Below are 16,154 nucleotides of genomic sequence, written 5' to 3'. Positions count from 1 at the left end.
TTTCAAGTATCAAATCTACTATCAAACTTTATAAAAAAATAAGGTCCTAGAAGAAGGAGGCATCTCAGATCATGAGGAGGATCTGAGGTCCACTTCACTAGAAGGGACCATGGACCCTTAATAAAGTGTCACTGGCTCAGAGCTCTGCCTCAGTGGTTTTTCTTGGATATTGGGCAATTATAATCCCCACAATTATTTAACTTGAAGAAGCTATAAGTCAAGACTAAAGAGGAGGGAGAGTTGGTGCATGATTTTTTGTTCAGTGGAGTTTCTAAAGCTTAGATGGAACAAAGTATGAATCAATTCATTACTACTTGTGCTAATTTTAGCCTAACAATTAACAACAAGAAAGCAGAGGTTCTCCACAAACCAGTACCAAATGGAGATATTCTGAAAATGGTGGATAAATTCACTTCCATTGACAGTATGCTTTCCAGGGATGTACATATAGACAATGAGGTTGACACATGCATTGCCAGAGCTAGCTCAGTGATGGTGAGACTCCGAAACTGTGGAGGAGAAGAAGAATTAGACTGCCTACCAAACTGAAGATCTTAGGAAGATTCTGAAACTCACCTGGCAAGATAAGGTATTGAACACTGAGGTCCTTTCTCTAGCTCAACTGACAAGCTTTCAAATACTACGGCAGAGAGTGCAATTCCAATGGGCTGGCCACATTGTGTGAATGCCAAACATACATTTTCCTAAATGACTATTTTGCAGAGAACTCACACAAAGCAAGCACTCAACATAGAGGTCAGAAGAAATGATACAAGGAGACATTCAAGGTCTCTATGAAGAATTTTGGAACGGATAGAGTGACATGGGAGACACTGGCAAAAGACCACCCAGCATGGCATGCATGTATCAAAGAAAGTGCTGTGCTCTATAAGTGAAGCAGAATCTCAGTAGCTAAAAAGAAATATGAGATGTACAAATTTAGAAACATCACTCCAAATGTTCATGTGGACTATTTGTGCCTGCCCTCTGGTAGAGACTTCTAAGCTCATATTGGTCTGATCAGTCACAGTAAAACACACTGTACCTTGACTCCAACATGGTAATGTTATTTTGTTCCTCTTCAAGAAAGAAGGACAACAAACAATTAGACAGAAGGCCTAGAAGTGGCTGTGTTATGATTTAATGATTTTAAAGAAAAATGGAAAGGGAAGAGAAGAGGAATTCACTGAGGAGGAAATGGAAGAAGATTAGGAATATCATTCCTATTGTACCATCATATGGTACACATAATAAATGTCTATACAAATAAGGAAGAAGGGGCAAGAAGAGCAAATGAACTTGAACTTTACTCTCTGAACTGGTCAAAAAAAGGAAGAATACACATGCACAGTTGGGTGAACATATACCCTCTCAGAGATGAACCATGCTACCTACCAGTGATGCTGAAGCCATTCTCATAGCCTGGTTTTTCAAAAGCAAACAGCCAGCCAAAGAGGCCTCCAATTGGGGTAAGGGGCAACAGGGCCTGGGCTGCAGGATGAGGGATGTCGCTGATGGCTATATAGGCTCTCCCATCATTTCCTACGATATAGGCATGCAGGTCTACCTCACTGAAGGACACTGGAGTATGTCCTACATGGAGATGGCCATTCACTTTTCCATTGACTCGGTGAGGTGCTCCTAAAAGATGGAAAGTAGAGTTACTCCCAGTATCCACAGTAATGAGAGACAAGGACTGTGCAGAAAAATTAATTCCATAAATCATTAAAAAAACTAAATTCTAAGCAAAAAATCTCTATTTCTTCCTCTACTGACTTCTTTTGATTAATTGAATGATCTATTTTGAGGTTCATGTTTCCTTCTCCCTCAACTCTGGGGCTAACTGGTATGTGAGGAAGACGAGAGAAATTTTCAATAAATAGCCCAACATAGTTCTGAGTTGATGTGTCTACCTGCAGTCTCCAAGAGACCCTGGCAGAACTAAAACAAGACCAACCTATAACATTTTACCTTCTAGCAAGCAATGCTTTCCATTTCCATAGTACTTGGATTGGCAGTGGCAGCAGAAGCCAGTGGAATAGTCTGTGCAGAAAGCATGCTGGGAGCATTCTCTGTGTTTTTGTTCACATGTTTCCTTGATGGCAGCTTGATATGTGAATACTGAAAATAAAGTATAAGCATGTGAAAAAAAGGACCAAATTAAAAAGAATAGCCCTTCCAAATTGAGTCAAGAAAATTTCACTACAAAATCACTTGCTATTTGTATATTTGAAAAAATACAAAAATAGGGTTCTGAATATTACAGCATTAAAATTCAACTGAGGGGAATAAATTTGTTTGCTAGAAAAAAGTAATACCTACTAAGACAGATGGTTACTACTGCTTAACTCATAAAACAAAATCTCAGAAAAAATCCCCCACAAAACAAAATACTTTTTTTTTAAGTCTACAAGGCATTGTGGTAAACACCAGGGGAGAAAAAATGTGAAATAAGGTACCCTATCTGCCCTCAAAGAGCTTACAATCTCCTACAATAGTAGGAGAGATACTAATTATCATATTGAGAAAATATACATTTATTCTTATATTTTCTGATTTTTAAAAATGCAGATGGTATAGTTTTTCAAATGTTTTTTTCTACATCCTTGCTTTGTTATTAATACAGTCTATTATGTTTATAGTTTTTACAATACACAATAACCCTGTCTTTGTGGAAATACATTTTAAAACATCGCTGTAGTCTCTTTGTTAACTTATTTAATAGTTTTGAATTATTATTTATTAGGGATACATCTATACCTTTTTTCCCCCTCATTATCCCTCCCTTATTCAGGTTTCAAGAACATATTATAAAAGAAGGAACTTGGTAAAATTCCTTTTTTTCTATTTGCGCAAATAATTTATGTATGACTGGAAATAAATAATTTTTGGATACTTGATAGGATTCACTGGTAAATCCAACTGATTCTGAATTATTTTTGTGAGAAGTTCATTTATGAACTTTTCAATTTATTTTTTTCCTGAAACTGGGTAATTTAAATTATGTAGTTTTTGTTCTTTTCATTGGAATATTCTGTATTTTCATAAATATTCATTTAACTTGTTCATTTTATTGTTATACAATTGAGCAAAATTATTTCAGATGATTTACTTCATTTTTGAGATTTTTTTTTGCATTTTCATATTTGAATTTTATTTTCTCTTTTTAAAAAGATAATTTAATGGTTTAACTTTCAAAACAGTTTAAAACTGCTTTAAAAACTTGTTTCTTTTATCAATTAATTCAATATACTTTCTTTCAATTTTGTTTATATTTTCTTTAACTTTCAAATTTTCATGTTTAATTGGAATTTTTGATTAGCTGGGTTTTTCTTTCTAATTTGATTGGTTGCCTGCCCAGTTAATTTATTTGCTCTTTCTCTCTTTTTTTGATAGAAGTACTTAATTCAAAAAATTCCCCTAGAACTGCTTTAGCATTACATATAATGTCTCCTTAGTATCATTTTATTTAATGAAATTATTTGTTGTTTCTGTGATTTGCTCTTTGACAAATAACAAATGTTCTTTGAATGCTTTACAATTAAATTATTTAGTTTCCTTTCAAGTGTGAAACCTTTCTTTAAAGTCTCTTTATTGATTATAATGGTTGTTGTACTAAGGTTAGCAAAGGACCTGCTTGTTTTTTCTTTTATACATTCATAAAATTTTTATGCTCTGAACATATAGCTTGACTTGGAACTTTATGCTAAGGGGATGCTTCACTCTTTCCCATACTCATGCATGGGGGTAATCAGACTTTGTTTGGTCATGACCTCAATTTCCTATGCTCTTGTCATTGGCTTTCATCTTCCTCTAGTTGGTCTGAGATCAAAGCACTGGCCATTTCAGTGTTTCTGGTCAGAGCTTTATAGTTGGTTGTCACTGGTCATGGCTGTCAATTTACCATCTCTACGGGGCATTATGTGGGCTTCAGTCTTCCCTAAAGCTTCCCTAGTACGTTAATGTTCTTCTTTCTCTCCCAGATTACACCAGTTAGGATGCTGCCATGATCTTCCACCCCCCTTGGGGCTTCCCTGGTTGTACCACTGCTGTTGTCTCCCATCTGCCTTATGCTTTTTCACATGCATTCATGGGGGCTGTGCTGGCAAGATCTTCTTTAAGCACTGTCTTCTGACTGTCCTTTGTGCAGTCCTGGACTGGATTAAAGGGCTTGAGTTGTTACCCTTGTTGGGGCACTTTGGGCGAGTGAGGCTCCTCTTCACTTTTTCATACCACATGTTAATGACAACTCAATACCATTTCATCTTAGACTTTTTTTTTAATAGAGAAGAGGTAAACCAAGAATAATCTGATTTACATGCTAGATTTTCAGAAAGCATATTTCAAATATAAAGAAAAAAGATACAGTATACCAGGGATGAAAATTCTGCTAGAATTTTCTAATACCAGGAAGGCTGTTTGATTCTGGAATGAGAGAGACAATTATTCTTCAGTCATTCAGCAGACAAAGGGAAATTTACTTAACCATAGGAAAGGGATGTTCAATAAGGAATTGCATTTAGAATACCTCAAATTGATTTAACTGAGCAAAGTTTCCCTGCTTCTGAGTTACCTTCATGGTCTGCCAGCCAAGAATCACAGCACCTTTGGAGCTCCTTGTGGCTGTTTAGTACTCAGGCAACAAGAAAGTAATACCAACAGTCTAAACTTGAGGACTTCAATAACTTTTAACTAAAAACTGATATAAATTTTATAGGGAAATGAGAATTAAACTACTCCCACCAGGAAGCAGCCAGTGGCTTTTGGGCCAAGTGGGCCAGAAAGAGCAGTGGAATGGAACATGTCCCAATGAGTGGGAAGCACTCACAGGGCATGTGGGTCAAGTGGACCAGCTATAAAGCAAACCCTAGATAGCTAAGTGAACTAGAAAATAGAGTTCTAATGAGGTGGGAAGTCCAGCAACTGGGGAGGTGTATGTCACATTTTTTTGCTGTTTTGATGGGACCCTCTCCAACTTGTAGCAAGGATGAGGGGTGGGCTGTTGTACAATGAAAATGGAATTTGTGACTCTGGCTACCTATGTCAGTGTTGTCAGAGTTCAGAGGCTAGAGTGTTGAGGGCCAGGATATTGATGGAACTGGGGAGGCATAAGTTAATTTCCCACTCTACCATAGTCAGTTAGGACTGTAGTGAATAAGGAAACTGGTGCAGATCTGGGGCAGTTTGAATTAATTTTGCCCTTTTTGTTTGTTTGACCTGAGACCCAACTGTGGGCCCTGTGGATAAGAGGAATATATGAATGGTTTTAGGACTTGTCAAGGAGCTTCCGAGATTTCAGCGATTCTATTTGATGTCTCTTTTTAATATTCTTACTGGCAGCTTTTTTCTTTGTGAGCTCACTGAGGCAACTGATTTTACCTGGGGCAATTTGAATATATATTTTATTAAATGGATTATTTATCTGAACTCTTGGGCTCCAAGTGATTCATTGAACCAGTTATAGAACTACAACCTAGACACTAAGTTTTTGTTGTTGTTATTCAGTAGTTTCGGTTGTATCTAACTCTTCATGACCCCATTTGGGGTTTTCTTGGCAAAAGATACTAGAGTGGTTTGCCCTTTCCTTTTCCAACTCTTTTTACAGATGAGGAAACTGAAGCAAACAGGATTGAGTCACTTGCCAAGGGTCATACAGCTAGTAAGTGTCTAAAGCCAGATTTGAACTCACAAAGATGAGTCTTCCTGACTCCAGGTCTGGCAGTCTATCTACTGTACCACTTAAGTGCCAAGACACCTACTTTTGGGAATATATTAGACTGAAAAAAAAGTTAACATTTTTCCTAGTTTTATATTTTTTCTATTTCTTCTGTTTCTTAGACTGCAATTGTTAATTCTAGTTTGCCATAACTTTTTATTGTTTTTATTCTTATTTGCTGATATCTATTTTATTGTTCTATGCAGTATGAGCAAAGTATCTCATAGAAGTATAGATTTCATATCTTTAAAATACTAGCACCTGGACAGCACTATGATAGGACATAAATGTTGACCTTATCCTCTTAGCAGACTTAAAATGAGCCTTATTTGTGATGTGAATCCAGAGACCTTGTCTGAAATCTTTATGATTCATAGATAAGGTTTCCCTGCTGGCCTAGAAACCCTGAATAATCAACTCCTAAATGTATAATCTCTTTTGGGGAGTCCTACATATTTTTGAGGACTTTTCTAAGTTTATTTTTCTGTATCTGAACCTGCTTGTCCTAGTGAAGGATGGATTAGAAACTCCATTTGGATTATTTTTGCTGTGTCAGGGATCCATTGGAAGAAATTTTAGGTGTATTTTAATATAGGAAACAAGATAAAGTTTGCCTGGACCTCCAAAGGGATTATTTATGAGACATACTTGAAGAAATTTCTATATTTGTATAGAAAAAAAAAAACCTAGAAAATTTGTCTGGACCCTATTTGGATGGATTTATACCCTGAGGGAAGAGTTCTTACCCTGGACAGTTAAACTTCCACTTGGGTTAATGGGGTAACTTTTATCTCAGGTCACTATTTCCTGTGAATAGAGCCCCATATGCTTTGGGCTCTCTCTGGGGACTTGGATTTTCTCCTGAAACAAGAAGCTTGATTTCAATTCCCTTTTAAAGTTGGTCAGTGATTAAATCTGGCATGTCAGAGTCTGGGGGTAGAGTAGAGGGGCACGCTAGTATGAAAGGGGTAAGGCAAGTTTGCCAGTACTCCTTGGAATCAGTGTTGTAACCCTTGGAAAACAGAGAGAAAGGCCTCCTGATAAGAGGGAGAAGACAAAGACTCCGAGTGGACCTATACAAGTGCTAAGTTTTAGAATCTCATCTAAATGGCAAGGGGTTGACTTCTAGGTCACTAAGTCCTATCAGAGAACCTTAAATGCTAAGAGGTTTCTGCCAGGGACTATCTTTATTGTTTTTGGTTTGAGGAAGGCTTTTCTGTAAGGAACAAACAGAATTAACCTATTGAAAATGACATTGCTTTATCTATCTATATAATTATAGAAGAATGTCAGTTATGGAATTTGATTATGAATTCTTGAAACTCTTTAGCTCATATCACCAGGGAAGGTATTTTGAATAAAAAAGGAAAAATACAGAACCTCCCTAAAATACTACAGAGTTATCCAGGATTCAGGATGATAGTCTTTGCCCAAGAAACTCCAGTAGATTTGTTAAGGACAACAAATATTAAAACTAGGGGAAGACTATGAGGGTGGGGATTTTGAGTCGATCAAGTCACCCAACCCCTTAAAACAACTGACAAGATATCTTTTTAGGTGAGAACACATATTAAGCGAGTCAATCAAGAAGCACATAGCAAGTGCGGACAAGATCTGGACATCTTCAGATCAATCAAGGCATTTCAAGATGTTTGGCAGATGAATTGGAAGACCTTATGATTCTCAGAAGTTGGATGAGTTTAGACTTCCCATCCATGTTCTAATCTTAGCAGTATCACCAGAACAGCAGATAATTGAGGAAATGATGAGGAACAGCTGCTTTAAGATTCTATAAAGAGTTCAAAAGAAAATCCATACCATACCTAAGGGAAACATCTTGAAGATTCCAGCAAGAGGACCTTCAGGAGTTGTTTTCCTCTGCTAAATTTGCTCTCTCTAAGTTTGAGACCCATGGGAGAGCATTACAGACTGGTCAAGAGATATATGGTGAGGTCTATAAGTTGTCCATCTAACTGCATGTCATAATCTGAATAATAACCATTCTTTATCTTTATTTCCCAGCCTTTGGACGTTTGGACTAGACTTCATCATGGTCATGCTCCATAGGAACCTCTTCATCTGGCAATATTGCATTAGACTTGATTACTCACACCTCATTAGTAGTCTCAGCCCTTCTGAGTGGAAGGCAGAGCAAAGAATTACTCCTCAAACCTCCATTTTAAAGAAGACTTCCAGGTTAGCTATCTCTTAATTTAGCTCCCTTTTCTACAGTACTTTGGATCTTTGAACTGGACTCCTTTATATTCCTTCCTAGATATCTTCCTTCCTCCATCCCCTTTTCTGTCTTTCCTTTTGTGTGGTGTCTTTTCCCTTAGACTGTGAGCTTCTTGAGGGCAGGGACTGCCCTGACTGTATTTGTATGCCCAGCATTTAGAACAGTGGGTGCCTAATACATGTTTATTTACTGATTGACTCATCCACTTATTTTTTCCCCTGTGTAGATGGTTAAAATAAACTCTTTTGAGTGGTTACAGTTTTCTAGGACTTTCCAATATTCAAGGACAACACCCAGGACAACATTGGAGGTAGATACAATCATTTAGAAGACCTCAAGCTACATAGAGACCCTTCAACCTAACTCTTTGCTGGATCTCTCCCATCATTTTAGTAAACACATTTTGTGAGCATGCTTCTCTGCTTTATATGTCTTTTAAATAAGGTGTCCTTTTTGCTATATATTTCCAGGAATATTTAATAATTTTGATATATGGATGAGAGACAGGTTTTTGGAAGAGAACCTTCATGGTGTTGTTTTGTTCTAATGAATCAAATGATCTAAAAAAAAATTAAACCATAATCTCAATGATTTCTTTTATTCTCTATCTCTTTTAGATATGGTTTCTTATAGGACATTGTCTGTGAAAGCCTACTTCTCTATTAATATTCTTATCAAAGATGCCCTCAGTGCATGTATATATTATTATAAAATTTTCATATAGATGGAAAAGTAAACACATAGGTTGTTAGTTGCTAATAGTTTCTTGATGAATTTTTCTAGGATGTTGGGGGATTATTATATCTGAAATTCTTTCCAATCCTTTGATATCTTCACTCCTTGAGATACCTTGGAAATTAATCCATCAACATCTTCACAACTGTGTTGCCTCCAACATGGATTACCTCTGTTTATACTCAGTGTGGTCCACTTTCTTTCCCCAATATTTTTTCTCTTTAGTATCATTTCTACATATTCCATAAACATGACGACAGTAAGAATCCAAGCAAAAGGACTTTTGGTTGATCTGGTGATATGAAAGTTCATAAAGGTACTCAGCTCTCCACTTCCACCCCAGGAAATATATGAAAATGACACCAGATAGAGCAATGATAGAGAAAACTGAAGAAAAAACAGAAGTATGGACCTTTATCTAATCCAAAACTGTATCCCCCTACCCACCCCCAATAGTCAGAAGCCAACATCAGAGTAGAATCACACCAGAAAAGCCTGCACAAGCCCTTGTAAATAGACCTGATGCCTGTGGGCTCTGGGAGAGGGACTGGACTACAGAAGCCAGTGTGCATTCTGGCAAATTAAGCTCAGGACTAGGATCACAAACCAGCCCAAGCTCCAATAATCAGGTATTCTTACTGGAACGAGAAAGAAGAGATTATACACAGAGAGTTTGGTACAGAAATGTATTGACCTCAATAGGGAAACAAATGAGGACAGAAAAAGGAAACAATGAGGTTTACAGAGCTAAGGTACTGGGGCGGCTAGGTGGCGCAGTGAATAGAGCACCAGCCCTGGAGCCAGGAGGACCTGAGTTCAAATTTGGCCTCAGACACTTAACACAAAAAACTAGCCGTGTGACCTTGGGAAAGTCACTTAACCCCAATTGCCCTGCCCCCCCCTCCAAAAAAGCAAAAAAAAAGAGCTTAGGTACACATAAGGCTACATTTGTAGCCCAGCATCAGTTTTCCCATGGAGGCTCTTCCCTGAAAATCAACTAGCCAGAGATATCATAGAACCAGGACTTGCTGTTTATTCTCTTGCTACTATTATACCATTGTTGTAACAGAAATTAATAGCAGAAGAAAATTTATTTTGTGTTTAATGCTATTTGCTATGCTAGACGTAATAAAGAGCAATCTGGATAAACATGGCAGACAAATCCATCTCTCGCACTGGGAAGAACAGGTAGGCTACTGTCCCCTAGGACATTACAAACTTTGGGTCAGCAAGTAATAGTTTTCATTAATCGGTGAAGGTAATAAGAAGAGTAAATAATAAATGGGAATAGCAATTAATAACCTGAAGCAAATTATATTTCACTAGACTACAGATATAAGTGACAAAGAATCTAGAACAAAGAGGGAAAGAAGTGTTTGTTTCCATGGACACCACAGATTCCTGTTGTAATCCTTTAGCAGCATGTTCCTGGATCTTCCTTGCTATACTGCCTCTTTTCATCAGCTTGCTAGTGGGTGGAAATAATTTACAGGATGATGGACTATTCTCATCCGATGGAACCCATCACTAATATTTACCTTGCTGAAGTAAAACAAAATTAAACTTTGGAGGGCAAATCACATAGGGAAGATTTAAAATAAAGAAATCAGAGTCTGGGCTTCATGAAGAAGAGGAACAGGGATGCAGGAACGAAATAACTTCAATTGTAGATTACTAGTATTTATTAAATTTCTTCTCTTTCTTTACCTCCTCCTTTGTAAGAAAGGTAGTGGGGGTGGGTTAAAGAGAAGAAAAATTGTAAGATATGATGAACAGAAATAAATAAATAACAGTCATAGTGGATGTGAATGGGATGGACTCAATAATAAAAGGAGAAGAATTAATTGGAAAACAGAATCCAACAATATGTTGTTTGCTGAAAACCCACTTAAATTTAAAGACTCACAGAATGAAAATAAGGGTATAAGTGGAACTTATTATACCTCGGGCAAATTTAAAAATGAAGAAAGGAATAGCAATCATGACTGCAACAGTAAAAATACACATAATTGAAAGAAATAAACTGAGAAACCAGTTTATGCTTAAAGGTACTATAAATAATGAAAACAATACCAAAACTTAATGTATATTGGTAAATGTCATAGCATCAAAATACATAAAAAAGTTAGTTGAATTTTTCAAAGAAAATTATGACAATAAGACACCATATCAAAAATTCAAGGATACAACCAAAGTAGTCCTTAGGGGAAAATTTATATTGCTAAATATGACCATCAACAAAAAGGAGAAAATATCAATGAATTGGGATGCAACTAAGAATAATTAGAAAAGTAATTATTTTTTTTAAGATTTCACATAAGTATTTAATAAACTTTTTCTTTCTATAAAAATATGATGTCAAATACATTCATTCATTCAAATTACTAATGCCATTCCTTATTTGAGTCAAAAGCAAATTAGATGAGTAGGATGTTTGAAATATTGAAAACATTTTTTAATTCTTTTTGAATCTATACAAAGTTTGATAAATACAGAAGTACTCATGATACACTGCAAGCTCCTGCTGTTACACAAAGAAATAGAAGTTTGATGTGTTGATGACAGCTCCCTTATCTCAGACCCTGGAATCCCTTAAACTTGCCAAGATGAATGGATAGAATTTGATAAGACACAAAGCCATGAAATAGTCTAATCTGTAGGTTTGTTTAGCAGTCCTTTTAGTCCACTAAAGATAGCTATATACCAGTTGAGAGCACTAAGAATCTGGGTTAACATTGAATACAAAGTAATTATTTTTTTTAAATTTCAATTAAAACACAAAATAGAAATTCTGAAAATCAGAAATAAAATTGAAAACAAAAACAATCTATGGAATGTTAAAGAGAATTAAAAGCTGTTTTTTAAAACCTAAAAATAATGTACTACCTGATTAAAAAAAATTAAATTGTTAAAATAAAAATGGGGGCAAAATTTACAATGCTTAAAAAAGAAATAAAGGAATTTACCAAAACCTATTTACCTGAGTATATGCCAACAAAATAACAAATGAAATGCATAAATATTTTACAAATATATAACATGCATTGATTAACAGCACAAGAAACAAAATATTTTAAATATACAAATCACATGGGGAAAAAAAAGCTGAGCAAACCATAAAAGAACTCTCAAAAAACTCCCCCCAAAACCAGGATCAGCTCTACTAGATAGTTTATTAGATCTAATGCTTTTAGTTAACAAAGTCATATATACATATATGTATATATGACTTTGTTAACTAAAACGCACACACACAGATATGTGTGTGTATTTATAGATTTACATTTATGTATACATATAATTATTTATATATTATCTCATTGAATCTTTGTGACAACCATGACTAATGTGAAAAAATGTTTATCATTATGTGTATTTTACAAATGAAAAAAATAACACTCAAAAAGGTTATGTGATTTACCCAAAGTCACATGGTACCCTCCTTTTGAAAGTCTTTTTCAAATTAGAGTATATTTCTACATTTTTTCTAGTAGAAAAGGAAAATAAGATGGTAAAGGAAGATTTGTCTTTGGAGTAGTGGCTTATTAAGAGTATTTACTTTTACCTTTTATCTCTTACCATTTTTGCTTTGACTGTTCATGAGTAAGAATATTTAAAAAAATATTATCCTATGATGGATTTTATTTTTAACTAAATTTTCTTTATTAATTTTATATTAAGGGTTTACATCTGTAGAAATGAAAAGGATTCTCATAATAATGATTACCAGGGAGAAATGATTATCCAGAGATGGAAGAAATATTGGTCAATTCACACAAAATTCTATTACTTTATTAATTAATTGCTCAAAATAGAATATATTCAGTATTTTACTCCTTGCCTCTCACTGGAATCAATGAGTCACGGTGCTAAAGACTGAGTGTCAGGGGGACAAATACCACAGCTGCACGAGGCAGTAAAAAAAACAATAGAAACAAGTATTCAATAATTTTCAACCATGGGCATAATTAAGAACTCTATCGGTATACACTGACTGAAGACTCAAAAAGCAAAATGAAAAGGCTTATTTTTGCCAAACCTTTAAACCCCAAATGATGCATTATACTTTTGAGCCTATAAGGAATGAACAACTCCATTTCTTTCCCCTCATTTTATGGAACATGACTTTTAATAACATTATTAGTGATTATTAGTGGTAAGAGATTCAAAATAGAATCTGTCTGCTTAGATATATCTGGCAAAAAGTAATCAGTCCTTGATACAAAGGATTTTGGAGATTGTTTCAAACTTCTGAATTTATCAGCTTATTTAACAGGAAAATGTTGACTCTACCCAAACTAGTTTTAAAACAAAGTTTTAGCATCTCAGACTTATAATATACTTACCATCAGTTTTGAAATTCCTATCTTCTTCCATTCCCATAACATACCTCCCATGATTTAATGGTGGTGTATTTTCTGGAAAATGATAATCTGTAAGAACAACTCTCTCAGAATAGTCTGAAAGAGCCTCCATTTCTGAAGACATGGCTTCACCATCTGCATAGGGTTGGATAGTTTCATTTTTAGGATAGAGTGGTGAAGCTTCTATTAAGTGATCCAGGAATTCTCCCTTGGTCTCTAGTGGAACTGGGTTTTTAATTCCTTTTTGCTGAGAAGGCTCAGTGTGGCCTTGTGATATCAGAAAAAGTGCCTCCCTCTCCAGAGTTCCTTCTTTAATTTGATGATATAAGGAATCAGATTCTGTTTTAGGAGATAATGGCCAATGAATAGGTGTTGGATATAATGATTTGAATTTTAGCTCTGAGTCCACTGGAGAGAACATACCATCATGATTTGATTCACTATGATCTACTTGACTATAAGAGCTGGCACGTGAGTCAAGTAAAATTTCCGTCTTGCTGTGACTGTTTGATACTAGTTCTTGTCCACTGGGCGAGTGTTCACTTTCATCAGCATCATTATTATAAAAAGCCTTAATAAAATCCATTTTCTCTTCAGTATAATTACTTTCCAGGACACTGTACTCTGCAGAATTATCAAGAAAATGCTCCAGAGAATGGGCTATGGAAAGGTTTCCTCTGAAATTTGCAGGTTCAACATTATCCAGCTGAAACGTACTGCCAATGTGAAAAGCCCATACTCCAGGAATACCCAGGTTACTTATTCTAAATAAAAAAATGAACAATTAGGTAAAGCTATCACATTAAAAAATATACATTTTTGAATATTCTTGTAAAGCTAATTCACCTTGCTTCAAAATATAATTAAGTGTTTTGCTGTAGATCAACAGGTAAAATCCATAGTTTTTAGTGGTTATAAAATGAGATGAACCAAACAAATTTGATAATGAAAGAGAACATACCACAATTTTCTTATAAAATATCTTAACATCCCTTCAGAGGCTCTGCATGTATATAGCACTCAAAAATCTGACTGAAAAATTTAGTGAATAACCCATTTCTTTTCAACCAGATTTTTTGCTTGCCACCAGGACAGCAAAAACTTGACATCTGGAAACAGCCAAATTCTATGAGGCAGGAATCATGCTTATTAATTTTTGTATTACTCCAGTAAAGCAAGACAAAAATGTACTGAATTTAGTTAAAGAGGACCTGGGGTCAAATCTCATTAGATCTGCTGATGATTAACCAAGTCTTTTAACTTATCTAGAAGGTTGGACCAGGTAGCCTCTAAGTTCCTTCCTAGCTCTAACCCTATGATTCACATATGGATTCTTACTAAATATTCATTGAATAGAATTGATTCAAATGAGTGAATAATTCACTCTTCACCTGGATTTTTAGCATCATTTAACATAATTGGGAAAGTTAATGGTTATAAATCCCTACCAAAGATCGAAAAAAAAATTTGGAAGAACTTCTCCCTCAGAATAGACTGAAAGAGCCTCCACTTCTGAAGATAAATTTCCACCTTCTGGGTAGGCTTAGATAGTTTCATTTCATGATAGAAAGTACAACCTTCAACTTATTTTTATCTTAGAAAATTTTTGGTTCCATAATTGTGATTTTCATTTGGCTAAAGTGCATAGAAGAATAACTAAATCTAAAATATTCCATGGGGGAAATGGCAAAATACAAAGTTAATATGGAATGACAGAAAGAAACTTAATCAAAACAGTAGAGGTTGTGAAACTTAAAAAAAAGTATTTCTAGTCCAGAGAATTAACTGTTAGTATCCCCTTTTAAAGAATAGTTATGTATTCTTTTCTAAAGAATACTTATATATATACATATAGATAGATAGATAGATAGATAGATAGATAGATTTTCTTCAGCTTTCAACTGAAGCATATCCAATTAGCTTAGTAGTAACAATTATGTTTTGTCTACTAAAGAGTATTCTAACCATCCTCTGGTTTTCTATTGAAACATATCAAGTAGTAATAATTATTAATAAGATACAACAATACATCTTTATTATCACAATCAGTTAGGACCTGATTTATGTACCCAAATCCAAACTGTACAAAAATGGAATAAGCAAATTGATTTCATTAAGTCAGCTTATTTTGTTTTGGCATGTCCAAAAACTATATACTGCCAAAAGCCATAGGATTTCCCCAAGAATCAATAAATAAAGAATATGGGTTAATGTCCATAATTATCACTTTCACTGCATTTTCTGTATTATTACCACTTTCTTAAGCCTAGATAACCAACAAAACAATAAAACCAACCCTGATTTGTAGAGCTTGCCAATTTTTGTGGTTCCTTTGTTTACACTGAAAATGTAACAATTAACTTTTACTGCAGGGGTGTGATACAGCACTCCTCTGCATACAAGTGACTTTTTGTAATTTTTGGTAGGATAGTAAGAGAAATAAATAAAAAATAATGATATCAGTTAGTTCTATCTAGAGACTAATGATATATGGCCTCTAATAAGGAAAATAGGCATGCTGTTGGAATGAGAAGCTTTGTTATTGAAGGCCCAATCTTTTTCCTGCTTATTAACCTTTCTTATATACAACAAAGGTATTGTTTAGTAATCTTGAAACCTTGTGTAGTTTCTAAAACTCATCAAATTCAAGTACATGAAAGTTTAGGTAAAACAAAAATCTGAGTGAATGTTTATTACTTACTGGGAGAGATTTTTCACAGATTGTTCAGTGCTGGTTACACTAAAATAAAGCACTTCTCTCTTCTGATAGTCATCTTTACCTCGGCTAAACCCCACTCTGGCTGGGAATTCAAGCTGTATATCATAAGATTCTTTGGGACGAGTTCCAAAGAACTGAAGGCCATTGGTAGGATAAAGAAAGAGAGCATAGGTGTCACAGTCATCAAATGCCAAGACTACCTGAAAAGTGTTCATCTGTGAAAGAAAACAGAAAATGAGTTAGAGACAAAACCTTCCTAAAAACATGGACATGGTAAATTATAAAATAGTATAGATTTTTTCCTATTAAAAGTTGTTACTAACATCAATCATTTTGAAAACGTAATTTCCTCTGTAACTCTGTTTAATGTCATTTCCTGAGAGA

The 16,154-nt window shown here is 35.0% G+C and overlaps 1 protein-coding gene across 1 annotated transcript in view; it reads right to left on the bottom strand.

Moving 5' to 3' along the window:
• NID2 (nidogen 2) overlaps positions 1–16,154 on the bottom strand; it is a 146,875-nt gene that overhangs the window by 82,851 nt on the left and 47,870 nt on the right. The window contains exons 3-6 of the mRNA XM_069082235.1: positions 15,753–15,985; positions 13,034–13,815; positions 1,972–2,121; positions 1,396–1,641 (exon numbers count right to left, since the gene is read on the bottom strand). Coding sequence (XP_068938336.1) covers positions 1,396–1,641; positions 1,972–2,121; positions 13,034–13,815; positions 15,753–15,985 — 1,411 coding nt within the window. The remainder of the gene's footprint in view (positions 1–1,395; positions 1,642–1,971; positions 2,122–13,033; positions 13,816–15,752; positions 15,986–16,154) is intronic.

This window comes from Petaurus breviceps, unplaced genomic scaffold (genome assembly GCF_028583685.1).
Source record: "Petaurus breviceps papuanus isolate PSGF00001 unplaced genomic scaffold, PetGlider_PUasm1.0 164, whole genome shotgun sequence".
Classification (NCBI taxonomy): domain Eukaryota; kingdom Metazoa; phylum Chordata; class Mammalia; order Diprotodontia; family Petauridae; genus Petaurus; species Petaurus breviceps.
Note: the sequence above shows the minus strand (reverse complement) of the source record. Positions and strands in the feature narration are given on the sequence as shown.